General features: G+C 39.3%; 2 protein-coding genes across 3 annotated transcripts in view; one reads left to right on the top strand and one right to left on the bottom strand.

Annotated features, from left to right (window-relative positions):
• LOC117392318 (AT-rich interactive domain-containing protein 3B-like) overlaps window positions 1-13,811 on the top strand; it is a 34,853-nt gene extending 21,042 nt beyond the window's left edge. Inside the window, exons 5-9 of one of the 2 annotated variants that reach the window (XM_033990381.2) lie at window positions 7,708-7,891; window positions 8,975-9,234; window positions 9,610-9,885; window positions 10,034-10,126; window positions 10,204-13,811. In XM_033990381.2, coding sequence (XP_033846272.1) covers window positions 7,708-7,891; window positions 8,975-9,234; window positions 9,610-9,885; window positions 10,034-10,126; window positions 10,204-10,391 — 1,001 coding nt within the window. In that variant the 3' untranslated portion in view covers window positions 10,392-13,811. The remainder of the gene's footprint in view (window positions 1-7,707; window positions 7,892-8,974; window positions 9,235-9,609; window positions 9,886-10,033; window positions 10,127-10,203) is intronic. The other variant, XM_055230363.1, reaches the window with a different exon arrangement.
• A 271-nt stretch (window positions 13,812-14,082) lies between these two features.
• Window positions 14,083-19,728, bottom strand: LOC117393866 (semaphorin-7A-like). The gene is made up of 14 exons (XM_055230372.1): window positions 19,617-19,728; window positions 19,386-19,510; window positions 19,245-19,307; window positions 19,054-19,152; window positions 18,873-18,981; window positions 18,495-18,605; window positions 18,271-18,419; window positions 18,024-18,202; window positions 17,676-17,778; window positions 17,427-17,607; window positions 16,562-16,689; window positions 16,340-16,479; window positions 14,565-14,632; window positions 14,083-14,429 (listed from the first exon to the last, which is right to left on the bottom strand). Exons 1-14 carry the CDS (start codon window positions 19,633-19,635, stop codon window positions 14,098-14,100), a joined length of 1,806 nt encoding a protein of 601 aa, XP_055086347.1. The 5' UTR covers window positions 19,636-19,728; the 3' UTR covers window positions 14,083-14,097.
• Window positions 19,729-23,287: the final 3,559 nt, after the last annotated feature.

The following is a 23,287-nucleotide window of genomic DNA, read 5'->3' on the forward strand; positions in this document are numbered from 1 at the left end:
AGTGGTTGCAATAATGATTTATCTGAGACCTGAAATTATCTCTGCCTGTGGTGAACTCCACCCTTTGACTGGTAAATTATAGTTGAGTTTAAAAATGTCCGCGTCTATGGTGGCTCTGCCCAAATCGTCTTTGAAAACAAAAGGAAATGGCACACTTCCTGCTGTGTTGTTTCTGTGTGTTTGTGAGTCCCCATCAGATTAAAATCTCCAGCCTATTATTTTGTGCTTTAACTAAACTTAGCTCTTTTCCCTCCCACCCTCTTGCCACCTTCTTGTTACTTCCTGTGGCACTCGGCCAGATTGTTGCAGTGCCGTAGACGGCCCCTGCGTTGTCCATCTTTAATTACGACCATACTGTATGGGGATTTGAGCCTCTAAGCTGCCGAGCTGAAAGATTCTTAATCACATGCTTGTACGTAACTGAGTAAGGAGGACAGGCACCGGCTTCAAGCAGATTCATGCTTCTCAGTGAGGTCAATGGTCACAGTAAAAATAACAAGTGCTGCCCAGTCTATTCATCTTGTTTCACCTTCAGTTCAATGCATACGCAAAGGTGATAATCACATTTCCATCCCATTACAAAACATATGTTGCACACCCAAACCAGTTCTCTAAAACTGGTTTGGGTCTGCTAACATTTAAATATATTTGTCTGCACAAAAAGTCTCTTAAGTGGCAGAGTCCCCCAGAGTTTTGTGCCTTACTTCTCCATCTGTGTCCTGTGTGCGCTCTTGAAGCGATGTTTCCTGGCCTCCACACCCCTGTGATGGATGGTATGAAATGCATTACAGCCCCCAGAGGAGCCGTACACCAATACAATAGCCCTGAGCTCACTTCCAGTGCATCTCCACAACAGTTGCATAAGCCACACAGCGAGAGACCTGCGTGCAAAGAGGTCTAATAAAACAAGCAGCTTGATTGGTAGAAACGTTTCAAAAGTGTGCTGCTATAGAACTCTGCAGAGCACCCGGATAACCTTTGCCAGGTTTTGGTAAATTGCATGTACTAGAATTATGTACTTTAATAAAGAAAACAAGACAGAGATAGGTATATGAATTAGCATCACACTTTATTTACCCACTAGACAGAAATAGCTGTTGACCTCATTTCCAACTCGACATAAGCCTGCATTCCATTTTAGCGACATCTCCTAGTAACACTTGTGTAATTTAGAAACACACAAAGTAATTAGCATTGATGAGAGCTGGGTCTATTGGACAACCCCCATTCGCTTTCTCTGTTCAAACATTATTCTTTTCTCGGCTTATATCAGCTGATGTCTTCTTTATTGATCAGTGTTAGTGGGCCACAAATGGGACTCGTCAGCTGATGGCTTTATCTGTCAATCCTTGTTTTTATTGATTGAAAGGGGTTGTGTTTTATATTGTGTAGAAAAAAACAAAAAAAACCCAATGTGGAATCCTTAATGTTGTTGACGCTAGAACTGCACAAGAAGAATGGCAGTTGCTGACACGTTTTATTTTGTACATTTTGTTTTTTTCCACTATGCTGGGAAAACCTGCTACTACTCGAGCCTAATCACACAAATCTATAGCCCACATAATGTCAAAGCTCCTCCCTCTATTGTGCATGCAACATGCCATTGTGGTGTTGCTGTGACATATACATTCTTGACATTTCTACTGTGATCAGAAATGGCTGTTTACAAGGCCAGGCTATAGTATTACTTTACACACTTGATCTTCCAGTCACTTGTAAATTTAGAGCATAGGTCATATGAACAGATTCAGAAATCTAATAAATTAGAAATTAGTGCATTCAGTAAAGAAAAATTGTGTTTTTATTTTGTACTATTTATACAACTGCACTGAACAAAATACTGTTAGGGTTGTGGTATTGAGGTAATTAACTGAAGTGTTTTTGAACATCTCTCAGATTTCATTGGTACAAACTCAATGGCCACGTAGCATAACACAGGCTCCACCCCCTTGTATCTATATGATCCTTTTACCATCCATCCATCTATCTCTATTGGCTCCAAATCTGCCCGTGTTGATTGGGGTCCAGACAGTTGATCCGGCAGCTCTGTGAGGAGGGATGGGACTTGGGTTACAGTCGGAGAGGCCATCTCACTTTTCTCGCCATCCAACCTTTTCAATCCCCTCCCCCTCTATTTCACCAGGTGACCCATCAGCATGACCCACGCACGAGGTGTCAAATTTCTCCCTCTTTTTCTCTCTCGGTATCCTTTCAGGTCATGTATTCTACTATTCTCATCGTTTTGTATACATCAAGCCTATTTTTCCTTATTTCTAACTGTTTATCCCAAACGGCAATGCAGTTAATATTACGCAACCAAACTAGGAAAATCAAGTCATTCAAGTTGTGTCATTATTTGCAGTGGCTGGCCTCCCAAGTGTGTGAACACCACCCAGAGAGATTTATAGCTTCTGTTCTGGAGCCCTGCCAGTTTTTCCTAATGTTTTACACTGGAGGCTTGAGCACAAACACTGCCCACTACACTCAGCCTCTTCACTATAGCGGTTGGCTGCTTGTTGCTGTAATAATTCTTACTAGTAACCCACTCTCGCTGTCTTTTCTCTGTAAATACTATAGCTTTGGAGCCACTTATTCATCACTTGGTGTTTGCTCTTTCCCCCTGTTTGTATTCCGCCTGTTTTATTAAGACAGAGGAGATCGTCAAGGAGACAGGAAGAATCGAAACTGCATTCTTTTACTTCAATAAACTGAGGAAATTACATACAGGAGGCTGCACAAACTACCTAAAGTAAGCAAACACAATCAAAAGAACAATCAATGGTTAGTACAAGGGTTGTCAAAAATGTTTAAAAATCAGATATTAATTGAAAGAACAGAACAAAATGCTACCTTTCCTGAATAGTTTTAGAATAATCTCAATTATAAGTCCACATAGTATAATAAAGTACAATTATTTGTGTTTATTGGGGTATCAAAATTGTAACAATGCTATTAATAACATTTTAAATAACATATAACGCATTACCAGTGCAAAAGGGAAAAAGAAAAACATCAAAAAGTTACTTTCCTCCCTTTTAAATTCTTTTGTTATCCCTCAGTCAATTCCCATTAATTGCATAGTATTGATATTGCAGAGCCCATGTCTAGAAAACATACAGAACATATTGACCTGCATCATATATAGACTGTGCCTGTCCATCACTTCTATCTCACTACTAGCTGCGACTTTAGCAGCTAGGAATAGCTATGCATCTATAGTGTAATGTTACATTTACTTTTCCTTACGCGGCAGGACATATCTTAACACTTGATATGAATTGGTCCGTCATGCGAGTGGTGGCTCTGCCTGGACTAAAGATAGCAAATTCCATACACCGGGGGCTTTTTGACCATTTATGTCCTTTGCCATGCATTAAAAATAAAACAAACGTGTCGCTGAGTAGAGCAAGGGTCCTGACAATATGTTTGGCCCAGAGTAGGAACATAAACGCAACAGGCCAGGGCCCGCTTGACATAAAGTAAACTACAGCTGCATGTGGCCTCCAGACACTCGTCAGCCCCATTAGGGATTCTCTGCCTGAATGAAAATGGTGCCATCCTAGGAGTATTTGTGACACATTAATGAATGGAAAATGCAATGTTATCCGTAATATGTGTTACTGTGACCGTGAGATACAGTTGAAGTGGGAGCATGGAAGGTGAGGGCCTCTGAAATGACTCAAGACACAGCCATGAGGCCAATGACTGTTTGTGTTGGCTGACACCTTTCTTACAGCAGTAATCCAGTCTTTCTCCAGCTGGCTACTACACCTCCCCCTGACTCTTTGTCCCCCCTCCCTCCTTTACGCTCTTTTCTTTTTCCCCACTGCCCTTGACTCCGAAAAGCCCACCTCTGTTTTAAAATAAATACAATTTGACTAAAGATTTTTTGCATGTCTGTTCAGGAGGAATGATCTTTACGTTGGTCTAATTTGGTTGTCCTTTAAACAAAACCTTTTCTTCTTTTGGTAGTGAAACCTCACACTTGCGGTATCCGGTTAAAAAATTAATTTCCGGTGTTGTCCACTGCAAAGCTGCCGCTCTGTCACTTAATAATTAAAAAAATGCCCCTCATGCAAAGTCAGTGATATTTAATTTACAAGTATGTCAGAGGCTCCAATTGATTTATTATAGAAGGCCTTTAATGTGAACAGCTGTTTCCTGCTAAAAATAGGTCATGGGTCACATAAAATGACCTTGTTCCCTTTTTACTCACATTGGAATTGAAGGCTATATAATAGTAGGGGACAAATGTTAATTCAGAGAAGCCTAGTTAGTTGGCCCTTTTATCTGGAGGTGCTTGTGACTCATACACAGGAGATTATTAAAAAATATGTTGTGCATATATTTTTTACTGCTCATAGACATGAATTAAAAGCTAAATTTTTTTTCATAGCTTTTGTTCCGATTTCTCTGTCTGCCATGCTGTCTGCCTCTCTTATCACCTCACGTCTGGTCATGTGAAGCGTGGCTGCGTGGCTCTTGTGTTCACAGTGGAAGTCTGAGGAAGGACTTAGGGAGTGGTTCTGGGGCCCTCAGCCGTGCCACTTCCCACCAAAGCCACCTCTGACCCCTGGTGCCATTAATCACTACGATCCTGATGGCCCTGTCCCTGGGGAAAAATCAGTCCGGGGCAAAGGATGATGGGAGGTGAAGCCTGCAGCCAATTACAGATTGGCTCTGAGCAGCCCAATGGACAAAATGGACAAATCACAGCCTTACTAAGAGATGAAACACCCAATAGATGCCTTGTGCTGGCTGATGTATAAAAAGCATTGTTTGTTCTGTGGTTTGGTGGTGCGCTTGGACAAAAATGATCAAGGAGAGCTGCTCCTGTGTTCAAAAGGGATGTTTTGGGCCCATCTAATTAAGCCTGTTGGTCTAAATGTCTCCAGGGCTGGAAATGGTGCAGATGTTGGACACCAAAGGCTGGCCTCTTGTTGATTCTCTCAAATTAGGCAACTCTCGGGCTAACTAAATGTGATTCTTTTGGACAATTACAGCATTATCAAAGGTGCTTTCCCCTGGCTTTCACATGTGGTCAGAAGGTGTAGGAATGTGAAGCGATGGTCACGTGTGCACTAATTAATGCCGCTTTAGGTTTCAAAGCCTCTCGAGTGCTTAAGGTATAGATAGCTATTTGGTTTCAGAGCATACACTATAGTTGTTTTGCTCCATGTCAATGCATTAAAACAGGTTGGACCGGTGAGCCGCTAAAATAGGAGTATAAAAATGTGTTGGGCATGAATTAAGGTCTAACTAACTGCTGGCCTGTCACTCTGGGGTTAGTGCTGTTGTGTCTCATTTGTTGTCCCTTCATTGTTCATGGTCAGGCCAGTATGAAAACATGGCTTCCTGCTGACCTGCAGTTTAATTCACACATCAATAACCCCTGGCTGATCTCTGACCCCTGCAGTTGTACTAATTGTTTGATGAAGGATTGATGTCTCATGCTGCATTAAATAACTGACATGGTTCTAGGTGGCTCTGTGTTCGCGAACATGGCTGAAGACAAAGGTGTGAGGGAGGGCAAAAACCACTATACATGTTTTAATTAGATTTGCAAGGAAAAGTTATTGACAATGGTCTTTTCTCCAACCAATCCTGGAGTTGGTTAATCATTTGTTTAGCATTTTTTATTTCCACAGGTAATGTGGCTATTGAGGTATAGAATTATGTTGAATAGAAATATGCATCTACACTTGCGTCCTTTAAACTGGGTATACCACTTAAAAGCTGTTTTATGTCATGTCTTTTGTTATAATTAGTGACATTTAGTATTGAATTGGAATAGCATGTTACAGTGTGTACTGATAAAAATCTGTATGCTGATAGTTAGGGATGCAATAATACTACTCAATAGCAATAATGAATCATATGATTTTCACATCACTCGTACGGCTCAATACTTACACACCCTACTTCAGAAAAGAAACATTTAATTTTGTTAGCATTTGTCATTCTTATTCCTAGGGTTATGTCAAGCAATGAACTTTTAAATATTACATGTTTATATATATTTTTAACATTTATTATTAATAATAATAATAGATATAGATTTATTTTTTCTTCTGAGGCATACTACTGAAATTTTATTAATATCATTACCCATGTATCAAGATACAAATCAAAACGTGACAAAATTGTCTTTTATAGGTATTGTAAATTCTGTTTGATTTGTCATAAAGTTTCCGACATTCAAACTTATGTGTCAGTCTAATTGAATGTTAATATTTATGTTAATGTTTATGTTTCAGTTTCAATTAATTATTATATGAATCAATATAAATACGATTTAAACAACATCTAAACATTTAACTTGGACATCGCTCCAACCTCTTGCTGCTCTATACTGTATAATTTCGATACACAAGACCCTATTAGCTAGCTTATACATTAAACTAACAATAATAATGTGGCCTGGTTAGAGCCTCGTAATGCCTCGGGAGCATAGCAACACCTCCCTGATCCCGCTCGTATGCATGTCCATGTGTTCCAGCAGGCCCCTATGCGCAGGGATTAAAGAACTGTTGCTAACTTAAGAAAATGAATCAGGGCTAATCTTCATGGCCTAATCACGGTGCTATTTTACAAAGTCATTAATGAGTCCAGTTCCAGGTTAAGAGCAGCCTGTGGTGGGGCTGAGGGATTGACTGGCATTAACAGTGAGGGCAAATCTGCTCGAGTCCCCTACTCTGGGCCCAGCCGTACTAACAGAAGAGGGGTGTGGATTTACTTAGTACAATCCTCTAAATGAGCTTCATTATACTGGCCTATCCCGGAGCCCCCCCACACTCACCCACCTAGCGCTGCCTGTGGATTAGCAGGTCGTCACAATCCTCAGTCCCTGCTGCCTGCTCCATGCTTACACTGTCGCACATTGCACTTTTTGATTCTCCCTCCCTCCCTGCCACCCCCACCCGCACGCTTTCCACAAGCTTCAGTGCAGATAAGCTGTTGACAAGATTAATGCATCTGTATCAAAAGTCTAGAGCTGCTTTGCTTTGTGTTGCTGCGAATCCCCTTTTACAGGTCAAGCCAGATTTCTTAACTGGGCTAATATGTGTTCAAGGCAAATCTAACAGGCCGAACAGTAGAGCAATTAATCCAATTTGAATCAAGATAGAGATTTTGTCATTTCTAATTCTCAAAGATATGCTTGGGGCATTTTAATGGTGAGGTATATTATGGCAATAAAAGTATGCGTTTTAGAGTTGAATTGAAACTATTTTGGATACTTATTCAAGGTCAGTTTTGTTTATGGTCAAGTAATTATTTTTTTGTCTTTTAATAATTTAAAATAAAATCTAAAATTAGGATCTATCAATATGAGGAACATATTTGTGATAAACTTTTTTTTGTTTTGTTATATAGCACAGTCCTACACACATGCGCATTTAATTTTTGGGCTTGTCATACTTTTCAGATCTGTCTCAAGCTGCCACGGAAATGGTCGAGAGAATGTGAAAAGATTGAAATGGATAATGTCGTTTATGTTTGCGCTTGTCACAGTAACTGCCTTTTATGTATTTCCTGCTAGGTGCCACTATGTCTCAGCAGTGTGCATACCTGACAAAATTTGGGTTATGGTTTCCATTATCACCAGAGCAGTACTAGTCCATGTTGCCTTTAATTATGCATGTGCAAGCTATTCAGTATGTGATGCCTGCTAATGATTTGTGCGTTTGTGTGTTCTCTCCTTTGCAGGGACCCCGGTCAATCGTATCCCCATCATGGCCAAGCAGGTCCTGGATCTCTACATGTTGTATAAACTGGTGACGGAGAAGGGGGGACTCGTGGAAGTTATCAACAAGAAGATCTGGAGAGAAATTACAAAAGGACTCAACCTGCCTACCTCTATCACTAGTGCAGCCTTCACCCTGCGCACACAGTGAGTCTCTACGCCTTCCACACAAAGCACCCTGCCAAATTCACTCAAGAGTCGATTGAGGGCTAATCTCAGGCAAACCCTAATTTAAATAAGGCACATTACAAGTGTGAATGCCAGAAACAAAGAGCCTCTTCATGGCCGTGTGTATTTCCCATACACTCAACTGTATAAGGATTTGTGTGTGGCACATGCTTCTCCGTATACACGCCAGTACTATGTGTTTATCTAAACACAAGTTTGTTTCCTGTCCTGGCCGCCTTCCCTTTTCACATTCAATCTCTGCATCCATTACATCACACATAGGGCCATTGATCTGTATAGATTTATTGGCGTGATTTGGGTCAGAGTTCACCATGACTAAGGTGGGGTCTGATTGACAGGTCTTACTCCAAGCCCCAGCTAAAAGTATCTGCCTCATGAAAGAAAAGGTTTAGCAGATGTAACACCTCCATCTAGTCTGCCAGCAGGGTGCCTAATGAACCTTTATGTATTTTTAATGTCTATGAGCTGTTGTGTAGCATCATTTTAATGGATACAGCTCTTAACTTTGTATCGATCTTCCAGTGTTGTTGTTCCACCATTATGCAGTCAGCATACATAATAGTTTCTGTTTCTATTGCATGAAAAAACATTCCTCCGCTCTGACTATTCATACTTGTAGATCAAGACCCCATGGATGTACTCGGCATGCAAAATATGTTTCGTACTATTTACATACCAGGTGCACTTTACTTTTGCTAGTGCTGATTTACAATATATATATATATATATATATATATATATATATATATATATATATATATATATATATATTTTATGAAGAGGAATAACTTCTAGTAGCCTTTCTATTCTTGCATTTTCTGTTACAAAATATGTCAGTATTTGGCGTAAGTATTTGGCATTTGGTACAAACATACGTTAATAAACATGAGGGTGACGCAAACTGCTTATCAATTTATTTACTAAGAAATGAAATGCTAAACTTGGTCGGGAACTGGATTTCAGGTAGTGACCAATTCCAAAAGCCATTACATGTTACATTGATGTGTTCTAATGCTTCTAATTACTGTATTTGTTCTGAAGGTACATGAAATACCTCTACCCTTATGAATGTGAGAGGAAAGGGCTGAGCTCTCCAGGTGAGCTTCAGGCAGCCATTGACAGTAACCGCCGCGAAGGCCGTCGTCCCAGCTACAGCAACAGCCTTTTCCGCTTCTCTCCCTCACCCAGCACAGCTCCCCATATTCTCTCACCTCCCAAGATGCACCTCTCTGCTCTGGGAGCTGGGGCAGCAGGAGCCCTGAATGGCTTGCAGCCTTCACCAGGGCCCTCTCTTAAAAAAGGTAGATATTCTTACAAATGTAAAATATTTTCATAAGCCCTATTTATTTTTAACTTCAACTTTGACCTATAAACAAGTACAGCCAGACTGACAGAAATTCTGAAGCTCAGATGAGTTTTTTATAGTGTTGTACTGCCCCCTGTTGCAGAGATGAAGTACATGCACCTTAAGAGAAGCCATAGACATATAATCTTTCGACAAATGTGTACTTTTTTGTTTTTGTTATGCTGCTAGATGTCATTTAGTTATTTATTATTATGCCATGTAGCTAAAGAAAAAAAAAAATCTGAATTCAGAATCTGCTTTGCAATTTAATTTAGTGAAATGAAAACTTTTTGTTTTGCATTGTTACATTGAATCCTTTGACATTTCCCAGAAGACCTGACCCCTTCCATCATAGCAGCCAGACCCTCCATGGCTCTGGCCCTGGGGCAGCAGCAAGTTGCGGGCTTGGCTCGAGCTGCCACTCTGGAGCAGCTGAGGGAGAAGCTGGAGACCAGTGGTGGAGTGGAGGGACCAGAGAGGAAGATGGCTCGCCTGGCGGAGGAACAGCAGCGTCTCATGCAACAAGCTTTCCAGCACAATCTTTTGGCTATGGCTTCCCAAATGCCCATGAACCTTCGGCTCGCAGCTCCTCCCATTACTGCCAGAGGTCAGTGTTACATAGAACTACCAGTAACACTAGTTTTTGGACAAGGCACATTTCCTCCTTATTGAGTATCAAAGTGGCCCTGTCTCCGTGTCTTGACAGTTACCGTAACGGGTGTGTAGTTAAGTGTTCTTTATTAATGTTTCCTTAGAAGAGAAGCCACAGGACATGTCATTGAGTATTTCCACCAATGGGAATGCCAGCATCACTGTGTCAGTGGAAGTTAATGGCACAACCTATTCAGGTTTGTCAGTCTATGTGGTGGCTATACTTCCAGTGTGTGCATATAATTAAACTCGGTGTTTTTTCTCTATCCGGCAGGAACTCTGTTTGCCCAGAAGACTGGAGTTGCCCCTGTGGTCTCTGCTGCTGTTGCCTCTGGCTCTCCTGCTGCTGCAGGCACAAGCTTTGGCTTCTCTGCTCCAGCTGCTCACACCCTCAGCCCTTCGTCCTCCTCTTCATCCAAGGGTCCTGGCTCTGCTGAGCCTCTTTCTGGGGGATCTCCGTGATTTGAATGGCCTCTCTTCCATCTCGAGGTCCAGCATGAATATTCAGTACCACGAGAAATTGTAAAGAATAACTAACTGTTGCACAACAATTACCTCATCAACCCTGTCAAAGTCTTGGCTGTCTAACTTTGATCACAAAGCTTGAGAATATTAAGACATGTGCCCAAACACAGCACGCCTATGCACTCATCCACACAGCATACAAACGCACACACTATCCTACTACATACACTGATACACACGTTACATGCCACAAGTACCACATACTAATGCTAACATACAAGTTAGACACAATCATCTCAGCCAAAATCCACTGACAGGTTTCACAACTGAACTTGAAAACTTTTATTAGGACTGTCTGTTTGTTTGTTGCCATTGTGTCATCTTTTTTGACTTTGTGTTTTAGAATGATTTTGTTTTAGTTTTTTCTCTTTTTACATACCTCAAATCAAGTAACCTGCAGTGGTGTCTTTACCTCAGGAGCTGTAGTATATTTAACCCGAATCAACTTTATTTTTGTATTCTTTTTGACCTAAATGCAATCAGGGGAAGTCGGGTCCAGTAGAACTTACTTACAGTAACTTTTGAACTGGCAATTTAGTTTTTCCTAACATGCTGTCGCCTTGAGCATAACTGAGAAATGATCAGATGCTGTGGACCAGCAGATTACATACCTCCAACTTTCATACCTCCGCCCTGATCATGGAACTAAAAATGCATTGCACACAGCTTCCAGATATTTAATTCTTGTTAGCTGTGTATGGCATATTATATGTAGAGAGCCACATAAGATTTATTCTCTTGCAGGTCCATATAGCTCTCTGTAACTCAGTAGTATGCACAGTTAATTGGCCAATAACACTTTGAAGTTTATTGTCTCATGTTTTGCTCTCCTCTCTGTCCAGAGACTGAATGTCACTCAGCTGCATATTTAACCTGTATATTCTTAGACCTTCTACTGGCCTATCACAAAGGGCAGCTTTCTCAGGAAGCAGTGTGATAACGACAAGGCGTCTTTATGTTAAAAAGGGTCATACCTGAAGAACGCACACAATTCAAGATTACCTCATCAGACTCTCCCAAAAGGAGAGCCGCACTACATACCTCATGTGGCCGCAGAGCCGCCGAGACTTGACACCCCAGCTTGTGAAGGAGATCCTTCCTGATCTATCGTGAACATAGCAACGCACTGCTGCTGGTTTTGGGGACATTTTGTATACCAAACTAAAGTGGAGGAGCGCTTGTTCTCCATTTCCACATTCATTGTATGACTTGTTTTTATGCCTGCTCCCTTTTCACCAGTTTTGTCTATTTTCTTTACTTTGTTTCTTAAATTTTGCAATGTCCAAGTGATATACCTGGATTTGAATCAGGGAAGAGGAAATCTTATTAATTCCTCACTGACTAATACAGAAGTGTAGGATTTTGTTTCATGGTCATGGGGTCAAAACACCAATCTTCTCACCAACCTGACTGTGAACATCGCTTGGCACGTCTTTCTTCACAACGATTATGTATTGATATGCATGTGTACAATCATTTGATCAGTGGTATGCCACCTATTTGCTCTGGTCACTATTTGCCTCTGTTTATTGCACAGCTAGATACCAAAGACTAGCCAGTTGTACTAAATCCTAAATGCCCCAAACAATCATGTCTACCCAGGCCAGTCATGGGCTTACCATGGGTTTACCATGGGCTGCTGTGACCCACAACAGGGCAGTCACATAAAGGCAGAACAGATCATCTATTGATTTTAAATTTCCTCCCCAGAAAATAAAGCTTCACAATTTTTTTTTACTTTTGGGTGGGATTTGGTAAGTTTCATTGAGTTGACATACTTGGTGTGTCATTATTATTGTATTTTATCTAGATTTCTGTACCCCTTTTGAAAAAAAACAAAAAAAAACTAGATTGTAATCTAGTTAATATAGCATATTACTTCAAAAGTTTTTAATATTAAGATTATACATTGGGCTGGCCACATCCGTGTTGAATGTGAGGCATTTAACTGAAATCTCGGGCTCAGTTTGAGCGGCCTTGTTGCTTTTATTAGACTGTATTTATGCCATTTAGCATCGGATTGTTCAGAATTTTGCAGTGCAGACCCATTTATGTACACGTCAGCACCATGTATGACACATGACTGTATTGTGTAAATGAGAATATAGTAGTCGCTGCCTTAAAAGTAGTTGTGGGTGAGATCTGAACATTGTAGATTTCATCACTCAACTGGCTGGGTTGTATTTTCTCTTCAAGCTTAATCCTTTGGAGAATAATCATTTGAGGCAATTCAATCGTACTATTAACACCAGATGCTATTTGTTCAGTTGCATAGAAATACTATTTATTTGTGTTCAATGTTTCATGTAAATCATGGTTTTGGTAACAGTTGGGCTAAATCACTAAAGCCCTGTTACTTAAATGTCTATATCCTGGCTTCTAATTTGATCTGCAAACTGCGGATGGCTGATAGTGTAGCTTCACTGCCTTTGAATGTGTGTTTTAACTTTGTGTGAGTGTCAATTTGAATGAGTAGTGAATGGGACATAAATAACTTATAATCAGGAACTATACTTGGGAAACCAATCAAAACATTACAGCTAGTGCCACAGCCAGTCCAGTGATCACAACACATTTAAAACGTAGATTGTAGCTTTTACAAATGTTTCCTTCTACTAAAACAATCATTCAGTTGGCTCGGCTGGCTAAGAGCACTTGGCGCTGTACTGTTTGTGTGGGTGATACCTGCACAGGTGTGAGTGTCTATGGAACACCCCCTCCCCTACCTCGTCACACCATGATACCTCAGGGCAGTGGGCTGCGATTGCAACTGTTGCATTTGATTCTTTGAGGGACGAGTACTCACAGAAGCTGCAGTCATTTTGCTGAATGCTACTTAGGACTGACTTGGGTTTTTTGTTGTATTGCTTTTTTCCGTCAGTAACTGCAAGCAAGGTCTCGTCACTCAGGAAGCTGTGAAGTATGCAGAACCTTTGTCTCAGATGGAATTTATTCAGTTCAAATGTCTAAAAACTAACCTGATCTGTGTAAAACAGGTGCATATGCAAGTGGTTATCGAATACCTCATTTATCAATTTTATGTTGTTTTTGGCTTGTACAATGCTCCGTATATTAATTCAACTGTGGGGTTTGTGCATATTTTTGTACTGTTATTATTATGACATGATGATAATGATGATATACTGATATTATAGTTTTCTTTTGGATTAAAGCAGACAAAAGTAGGACAAAACTTGTGAATGCTTGTTAAAACTGGTTTGTGCTGATTGTATTTAAGGAGCACTTTTCCAAAATGGTTTTCACACACATTCGGTTTTGTTCTTATTAGTAATATAAAGATATGGTTCTCAGGGCTTTAAACTTGTATGTCATGATAAAGTTTTACTTTATAGCTTATCATTGTGTCAGTGTGTTTCCTTTGAGTCGAACTTTCCCGCAAATGTAGAAATGGCAAATCATGTTTACATTCTACTAGTCTTGTAAGGACATATTTAGAGAAATAAAACAAGACTTTATTTACTGGTCTATTTTCACAGGCAATGGGACATTAGTAACTCGAGATGATTCATGTTCACAGTATATCTGATGTATTGCATTTGGATAGACACTTAAAAGTAAAGTTGCTAAAACAAACACTTATATTAAATTATGTTATTAATGTATGTATATTATGACATAATTTTCAGCTCTGGACCAAAAAAGCTGCTATGAGAGAAACCCAGAGCAGAGCACCTGGAGTAAAGCCATTAGCACAGTCATCCACTTCGAGCTGGTACTGAGCCAACACCTGTCTGTATCCCTGCTCCATTGACACACAGGTGTATGTGCCCAACTGCTCTGGCTTCACACTGTGGATGAGCATAAAGCACTGATGCTCGTCTCCACTGCAGGACACTGTAGGGCTGCTGTTATGGTACCAAGTGTAGTTGGCATGAAGAGATGACACCGGACACTCAAAGAAGTACCGAGAACCAAGAGGAATGAGGATCTTGTTCACAACATCTTTTGACTCATCTGCTACAGATATTGGTACAGTGCAGTAAAAATATAGTAAACTGTAATCTTAAATCAACGTATGGGTGCATATTTGGACATAGCTTCCTTTAATAAATCAATATGCAACAACAAAACTCCAGCTATTTACCATACCTTTAGCTTGATTGATTCGAGCCAAAATGGGACAAATGGCAAGGTGTTCAGTGTCCTGCGGTGACCCACTGTTAAAAAGAAAAGAATTTGACTTAATTTTGAACATACCTTGAGCTATTTATTTTTAGCTGTCATGAGTAAATTGCATTTTCACGTAGATTTTAAGTCACAGAATACTTACTGGTGTGTGTGTATATATATATATATATGCAAACTTACTAAAACAAGTAGCTAAAACCTCTCACCTAGTTCCTGTTAGTGCAATCACACTTCTGCAAACCATGATTAAACCCACACTTCTGACACTTAGTTGCACAAATCAGTAGGTAAAGGTGCAATAAAAAGTGAAAACATGTGTGATGTGTAGTTTCATCCAGCTTGCATGTGGCTGTGATCACATTTTGGATTTTCATCAGCAGTCTTAAGTCATGAGCTCTCACACGGTTGATCTTGCCACATGCTTTTTATCATCTAAAATACACTGACCTCTGGCAGTATCATCTATTTTCAAACCATGATCAAAAACTCCACACCCCTTTTGCACACAAGAAAGTCTAAGTACAAGGTTACTTAAATATATGACTGTACATTTTCTGTCTCATCTTATCCCTTTTCTGGAAATGGTTTTGTTACTCAGAGCTGTGTGAACCGATTGGGAGGAATGTCATGCCATATGTTTTTTCTTTGTTTAGCTCAAAACAGCTGACACAGAGGAATTATAGACACTGTGCTGAGCAAGTGAAATACTGAAAGGCAGGATGAAACAGACAATCAAAGGTTATTATTTATGTCTAACATGCATAATACAAGGTCTCTAGTATAGTGCCACTGTATTTGGAGTGAGCTAGTTTAACCTAGACGTTGTAATCATTGCCTTATTCTTTAAACATTTTGTTTACATGGTTGGATTGAATGTTGAGATCATGCAAACATGTTCCCAGTATGTGACCTACTTATTGTAGTATCAAACTAACAATGTTAACATACTCATTAAAGGTCCACTGTGTAACTTTTTCAGTGGCGGGTCCATAAAATGCCTTGATACTTCTTACTGTAAGTTGGGTCACCTACCCGCAGATCTGGCCTATAACCTAGCTAAGTAGTACCACATGCTTGTTTAAATTAAGGTATTAGTTTAATCCATACTGTGGAAGAATAATTTCTCAGTGGAGACTAGCAGGTGGCGAACCCTCCACTAGAAAAGCTCCATAGTATGCCTTTAATAGGTTTATCTACTGAATTGAAGGAGTGCTAATTCTGCAGATAGTTGTCTTGTCTTGGGTGACCAGATGTCCCTATTTACCCAGGACAATCCCAGTTTTGAGCCCTGTGTTTCATGTCCCCATGTAAATTTATCCAAAACCATTGATTTCTCCCTGTTTTATTCAAGAATAGTCACAGGTGTCCCTATTTTTGACCAATCTGATTTCTACCAACAGTAAAAGAGCAATATATCATCATTTGTTTAGCTAAAATACAGAAAACCATGCTTGAAAATGACCAAAAATGCACCGATAGAAGTCCCTCAGATTATGACTGACACAAGTGAGTCGAGAATGGACAATGCTACACTTTTAATTGTATTTATACCAACTGTCCCACTATTGACTATTGACTTTTGAAAATCTGGTCACCCTATTGTCTAACTCAGTTGTTTATAGTCAACTCTAACCATAAACATGTGATGCAATGTTTTTAAGTGCTCTATAAATGCGTGACTGCGTTAGCAATGTGACACCTGATTAAGTTTTGGACATACAGATGACTTGTCTTACTCTTTGGTACACTGGCCTTCACTCCAGCCACAGTAGGGATCTCTGGCCATGATGCACTCCTCACAAGAGTGTCCATAGCCCTGACAGTTTGCCACATCCATCTGGGCCAATTCCGTCCTGGAGGCGATGTACAGCGTCCTCTGCAGTACCATAGAATAAATGCAGTTAATAAAAGGCTACTGCTAGTATGACAATATACAGATTTGTGTGGCTATCGCTCACGGTGGAAGGATGTAGGTCCAAGTTAACAATGAAAGCTCTGTGGTTAAAGGGTCTGTATTCAGCTATGACATAGGAAATGGCATCTGTAGCAGTCTGCTTGTGCATGACCTTATGAATCATGCCATTATCTGTTTACAAGAAAGAAAAGTTCACTTGAAAAATCCTATGACTAGTAGATAACACACATATCCGCCCAGAATTGTTAGGTTAATGCTCATCAAATCAGTGTGCCTTTAACTTTTCTACCCTACTTGTTTTCATGAGATGTAATTGCTTTCCCTGTAATGTTCCACAGAATGGCATTAAACTTATCTCTTCTGGGTTAGACAAGCAGGTGATGCCACTAGGACAAAATACAGGTCATATCTCTAGAGAGCCCATTCACAGAAAGAATAGATGCATGCAAGAATGGTGTTAAATGCGATATGGTGGAACATTTGAACAGAGCAATAACATTTCCAAGGAGACACGCGGGTGGCATGAAGAGTACTTTAAATATACTGGCATGATTTCTTACATGAGTACAAAAAGTGGAACCCAGAACCTTCTTGCTTTGAGGTAAGAGCTCTCACCACTGTGTCACCATGCCATCCAAAATATAATATAATTGTTGAGATTGCTTTACTGAATAAACTGGTTTCTATCCTCCCCAGGGCCAAGATCAGGACTGTTTACACAAGTATTGGTGTCAACACTTTGAAAACAGTAAGTATAGACACATATAAGTGACATCACTTTCTGTAACCTTAGATCAACTGTGTAATAAGAAGATATCAAGTTGTTGGTGATCAAATAAATATGAACCATCCATAAATACATATAGAACAACAGAAGTTATTGTATGGCCTTTTTCAGCACTACTCACGCAATGCAATAAACAGGATTGTGTGGTTCTGGAGACGGTGAGCCGTGATTCGAGTATAGTGGTGGCGACTTATCAGAAGTGGGCCAGAACTGTTCTGTGGCTCGATGTAGTTCTTCATTTCAGAATTGGCCTCTATTTGCTTCAGGACTGTGATCGGGAGTTTCATGCTGTCTCCTACACACTGAGGTAACAAGAGTACATTTTAACAAGCATTTGCAACATCTACCTTACTTCCTCATTTGTTTGTACCATTCTAGATCTATGCGGTTGCATTTCTGAGTTTTTGAATGGAGAGGTTTTAAAGACGTGGTTGATATCTTGTATTGTGTATACACACACTGCACTCATTCCCCTGAACAGAATAGGAAGTGACAAGTATTAGTAGCAAGTTACCAAAAATATTCAAGTTTTAGGTGTAACTGTATAAGCAGTATTGAAACAGGAACCTGGTGCACTACAAGACACCAACTAAACATCCTCTTTACCAATGACCTGACCTTACACAGCTTCAGTTAGCTTAACTTTTATAATGGAAACTGGAGGTTGTGTTTCTCATAAGTAATGCCATAAGTAATACAGAGTTGGACAGATGTGTACCATTCGTTTCTGAATAGTCCATAGACCCTTGTGTCCTGCCAATGGTCAGCTTCTACTGTAGCAATATCCACCAGCTCTGAGAAGTGCTGTTTCTGGTCCTTGTCACCACAGAAAAGACGGGCATTCAGCTGGGATGTCCAGGTAGACTGCAGGTTGTTCTTAGGACCACCATTATCTGTCTGGAACATAGTAGAGGATGATATTTTTAGTATCAAATCATGTATGGAAAGCAATAGTTAATACCTACCACGCAAATCTGCGTAACAAACGACTTCCACATGTCACTGTACATGTCAGTGTCCTTATTCTTCTCGTTGTAAAAGCCATAGATCTTATCTTGAAGAACATCATTTTCACGCTCCTGTTTACTTAGTATTAATTCAATATAGTGCTGCTCTGTAAGCAAAATGGATATGTTTACTGTATGAAAGAACGTTCAGCTACCACCATAAAATTTACTATGGAAATTACCTTCAACATGGTAACCTGGCCTGACAGTGTGTTTTCCAAACCTGTAAATGCCAGTTATGAAGTTTTGAGATCGAGAGAATGCGACGTAGAGCCCAGCAGCATTTGGACTTTCTAAACAACAAACACAATAATTACAACTCCTAAATTGCAGTGTGTTTAAAATTCCTCGGATTTAAGCTCCAGTAACCGCGACATTTGACAAGAGTAAGTGGAAGGATGCATGAATTCCAGTGCCTTTCTGAACTTATAACTTTTGAGCTGAGACAGATATTACAATTAAGAAAGAGCAAATACAGCTTTTTCAGTCATACAAAAGACGATTAAAAATGTAGCACTTAAGGCCAGCATAAAGATTTTGCTGTATGTGGGAAAACTTACCAACAAAAGCAGAGGCTTCACGTTCCATAACAATAGAGCGTCTCTTTTGCTCTATGATACTGTTCACCGTATCAGAAGGAGTGCATTTGACTGAATGTTCTGAAACAGTCTGCACAGAAAACACAGATCAGGTCTTAAATTCATACAGTAAAATTACATGCAACTTGAATAACGTTCGTACCAAGTTACAGCATGTGATACCTGTCCCACTATTTCCACAGGCAAACATTTGGTTGGCTCCTTGTCTTTTAAGGATGACAGTTAAGTTGTAAATGCAAACCTAAATTATAAACATGTATAAAAGTGCTTGGCATGATACAAACAAGAAATAAAAGCACAAGTTTGTATAGAAAGTCTAGTGAAGTGGCGTACTTTAGTGTTGGCAGAATCTTTAGAACATTCATCCCACTCCACTGAGAGGTCCACAGGAATCTGCTATAATTACAAAGGATAAAATATAACTCACTTACATTAAACCCAACCCAAATAATATCAGACATGCAAACTCCAAACCGTTTGTTGATTCATAAACTGTATTAGGCGTGTCTGTGTTGTTCCAATAGCTGTCACTACATTTTCTTTTTCCAATAGGATCTGGACAGGTGCAGGAGGCAACCGCCGGCTCACTACTGTGGTATCTGCCATAAAGGATGGAGCGTCATTTCAATGTTAGTTCCAGACAGAGTAGACTGAAGTAGGCTCCTTATCCCAGGAAGTAGGCTCCTTATCCCAGGGTTAACCTACCTCTGTCAGTGAAAATCATACGAGGTCGCTCCCCAGTTGTAGAAATGACACATAATAATAATAATAAAGGTAAATATTTGTGTGCATCTAAATCACCCATCTTGACGACAGTACAAACTCGGGTGTAAAAGTGACTGCACTCGAGTTGTACTTCTGCAAAAAAAAAAAAAAAAAAAAAAAGTGGGGGGGGGGCGGGTCGAATATAAATAAATACTTACAGAGAGCCCCTGGTGGTCATGAACAGTGTTGGGCATCTTACTTCAAAAATGTAATTAGTTATAGTTACAACAAAAAGTAACTGAGTTAGTAACTCAGTTACTTTTTGGGTGAAGTAACTAGTTACTAGGCAAAGTAACTATGCCGTTACTTATTATGTTAAAACAATAAAAACACAACAGATGTGAACCTTTAACATTTATTTCACTTTAACAGATTGACACTATATTGTATTTGTTTACGAGTAAATTATAGAATGTATCAAAAATAAAAAATATATAAAAAATGTTATTTGAAGTGCAAATAAATCAACATGTCACGCAATTTCAGACAACTGTACTTCAAATATTTTCTTCATTATAATACTGAAAAAAAATCATTGCAATGTATTGCAAAACTAAGGCATTCAAATGTAAACCATGTAAAATAAGACAAAACCTTTAAGCTTCTCTGATCATACACTGTAATTCTCTGCCCAGTATTCAAATATTAATCACTCTCATTTCAACATAAACTGAACTTTATCCAACTCTTTAACATTCATTAAAAGATTCACACAATCCCTCTAACACGTATCTATTCCTTTATTTATCTATCTATCCATCCAATCAGCTGTCGATGCACGTGTGGACAGGACATCATTTCCCATCATGCATTAAGCATTTGTAGTCCATGCAGGCGGCCACTGGCGGTGGAGAGCTGCTGCGCTCGCCTTACTCAAAAACTTCCCGTTACCGGCGCACAGGTTATGTCAGCTCTCATGAATTGAAGAGTGAACTGAATTAAAAGTAACGCGCCACATTTTATAGTCAGTAACGGTAACGGCGTTAGGACGCTGGGAAAAGTAATTAGTTAGATTACTCCGTTAGTGAAAAAGTAACGCAGTTAGTAACGCCGTTATAATGTAACTCCGTTATTCCCAACACTTGTCATGAATCTCTCCAAAATTATAAAGTGCTACCATAGACAGCACTTTGATTATCCGCCAACAGAGGGCGCTCTAGGATTTGTTAGCCAGGCCTGTTCTATTAAGAGCAAAAGTACACAAACCTTCATGTATGTAACCCTTTTACCAAGCTGCTCGTTATTTTGAAAGGAATAACCAAATTATATAGGACTCCTGTAACCTCAAGTTAAACCAATGGTAAAAGAGACATCTCAATGTATAAAACTTTGTCTAGGGTAGAAGTATGATTCTAGCTTTTAAATTTAACAAATAACTCCAAGGAATATAATTATTATGACGAGAAACCAAGATGCAATGTACATTTAAATATTTTCGTAACTTTATCAATATTTTTACAGTGTTTGCTTTTACAGTGTACAAATGAGAAACACACAGTAAATCCGTTTTAGGCTTTTCTTATTCTTAAAAAATTGTAAGGAATCAAATACATTTCAACAAACATTAAATTTCTCCCCCAACACTATAAAGTCAGAACACGAGTGCACTCGATTTGATTTTATGCAAGCTTGCAGTTTTTCGATGGCGCGCGTTGGAGCTCAAGGTAAAATCCAATAGAAAAATACGTGGAATAATCCTACCAGTCTGTTGTTCACTTTCACATTCGTATGGAAAAAAAGATTTATGAAGATGGTACACAGAATCTGCTCTCCTGTCTGTCGTCCTCACAGGTGAGTATGCAGAATCGTCCGTGGCCACACCGTCTCTCTCTCTCCAACTGACTCCCCAGGCTGTGTGATAAGTCCCGCGAGTTCTCCTCGAGTCCTCAGCAGTCCTCCAGAGCAAGGGGAAAAATCTTCAGAGTACGCTGAAAAGCGGCTTTCAATAACGTTTCTGTTTTCTCGTCCGAGCTTCTCTTCGTTGAGTTGTTCGTGCCATTGCAGTGCAGTAAGATTTTTTCGCGCTTCTCGAACGTTCTCTGCATCGTGCATCACGTCATCACGTACACTCAAATCAAGTAACATGTTTATTATGGGGTATTTTTAAAGCTTTTTATCAATCATGAATTCTTCATATTTAAATGTTGTAACACCATGCAAATGCATATTTAACTATTTTATAAACTTACAAAATGGAAATTTTACTCTATTTATAATAGGAAATAACATACATTCTCAAGATGAACAAATGAATGAAAGATGAACTCATAACAAATATTCAAATTATTACATGTAGTTTAGGCTTATAAAAGTCCATTTGATTAGTCTATAAAAGATGTAGACGTATGCTAGGTTATTTTAATAATTTCATATATATTTGAACTTCATTTTTTCCCATTTTAATCTCAATTCCAATTTAATTTGACTGCTTTCTATCCAGATTGAATATAGGCGTTTATTGCGTCATAGGTAGTGGATAATAATTTTTTTTATTACTTAATTAATGTATTTATTTTAATTTCATTTTTATTTACAGATGGCAATGGCAAGAGGTTTAAGCATTACATTACATTGCATTGCATTCATATGACATGTGCAAAAATATTAAACAAATGTAAAAAAAAAATAATAATAAAAACATAAAAATAAAAATAAAAAATAAATACAGTAGTACATTTTAAATTCCAAATCCTGTGCAAAGTGCTTTTGTTTTCAGGGCTTCGCTTTTGGGTTTCAAGGCAGTGGAAATGATGTGTTGCCCTGTTGGTTAAAAAGCTCCATGCGCAGACTGTGGCTCAGGGCGCACGCTCCCACACTCAGCCATCCATCTGAAGGGCTGACTTCACATAAGTTCAAGTGGAAGAGACATGTCACACTACACGCTTGGAGGTAAGGGGATTTCTTTCACATTATGTTTTGCTTTGTTTTGATATTCGTTTCGTATTTGTAACAGCGGTCAGTTCTTTTACGATGCGCTCAAAAATGTGAATGTTGCTTACAAACTGGAGAGGTTTCAATGCTCCTGCAGCAGTATGGTTTACAGGAGTATTTGCTGTATGCCTCAAATGCTAGAATATGAAACAGCCTGATGTTTGGCCAGTATCTGAGTCTAGTTCAAATCCGTGCCATCTGGATTATTACTGCAGCAGTCATTGCACCACACTGCACTCAAAGGTCCTGTGTAAGTATTTTATGTCAAATGTAGATGAGCGCCCTCACAGTCTTCTTTTTTATATTTGCAAATGGTTATTATATCACATCTCTGTCTGATCTTTAAACACAGGACAGTATTTGGAAACTCAGCCTTTTCATTCAATATGTTACCAACAGATAACATGTACAAACTGTAGCACATTTCCACGCCTGGCAAAACAGTGGCTTTTCTCAAACCAAACCTGACTAGATTGTAATCTAGTTAATATAGCATATTACTTCAAAAGTTTTTAATATTAAGATTATACATTGGGCTGGCCACATCCGTGTTGAATGTGAGGCATTTAACTGAAATCTCGGGCTCAGTTTGAGCGGCCTTGTTGCTTTTATTAGACTGTATTTATGCCATTTAGCATCGGATTGTTCAGAATTTTGCAGTGCAGACCCATTTATGTACA

The sequence above is a fragment of the Periophthalmus magnuspinnatus genome, chromosome 3 (genome assembly GCF_009829125.3).
Source record: "Periophthalmus magnuspinnatus isolate fPerMag1 chromosome 3, fPerMag1.2.pri, whole genome shotgun sequence".
In the NCBI taxonomy this organism is placed as follows: Eukaryota; Metazoa; Chordata; class Actinopteri; order Gobiiformes; family Gobiidae; genus Periophthalmus; species Periophthalmus magnuspinnatus.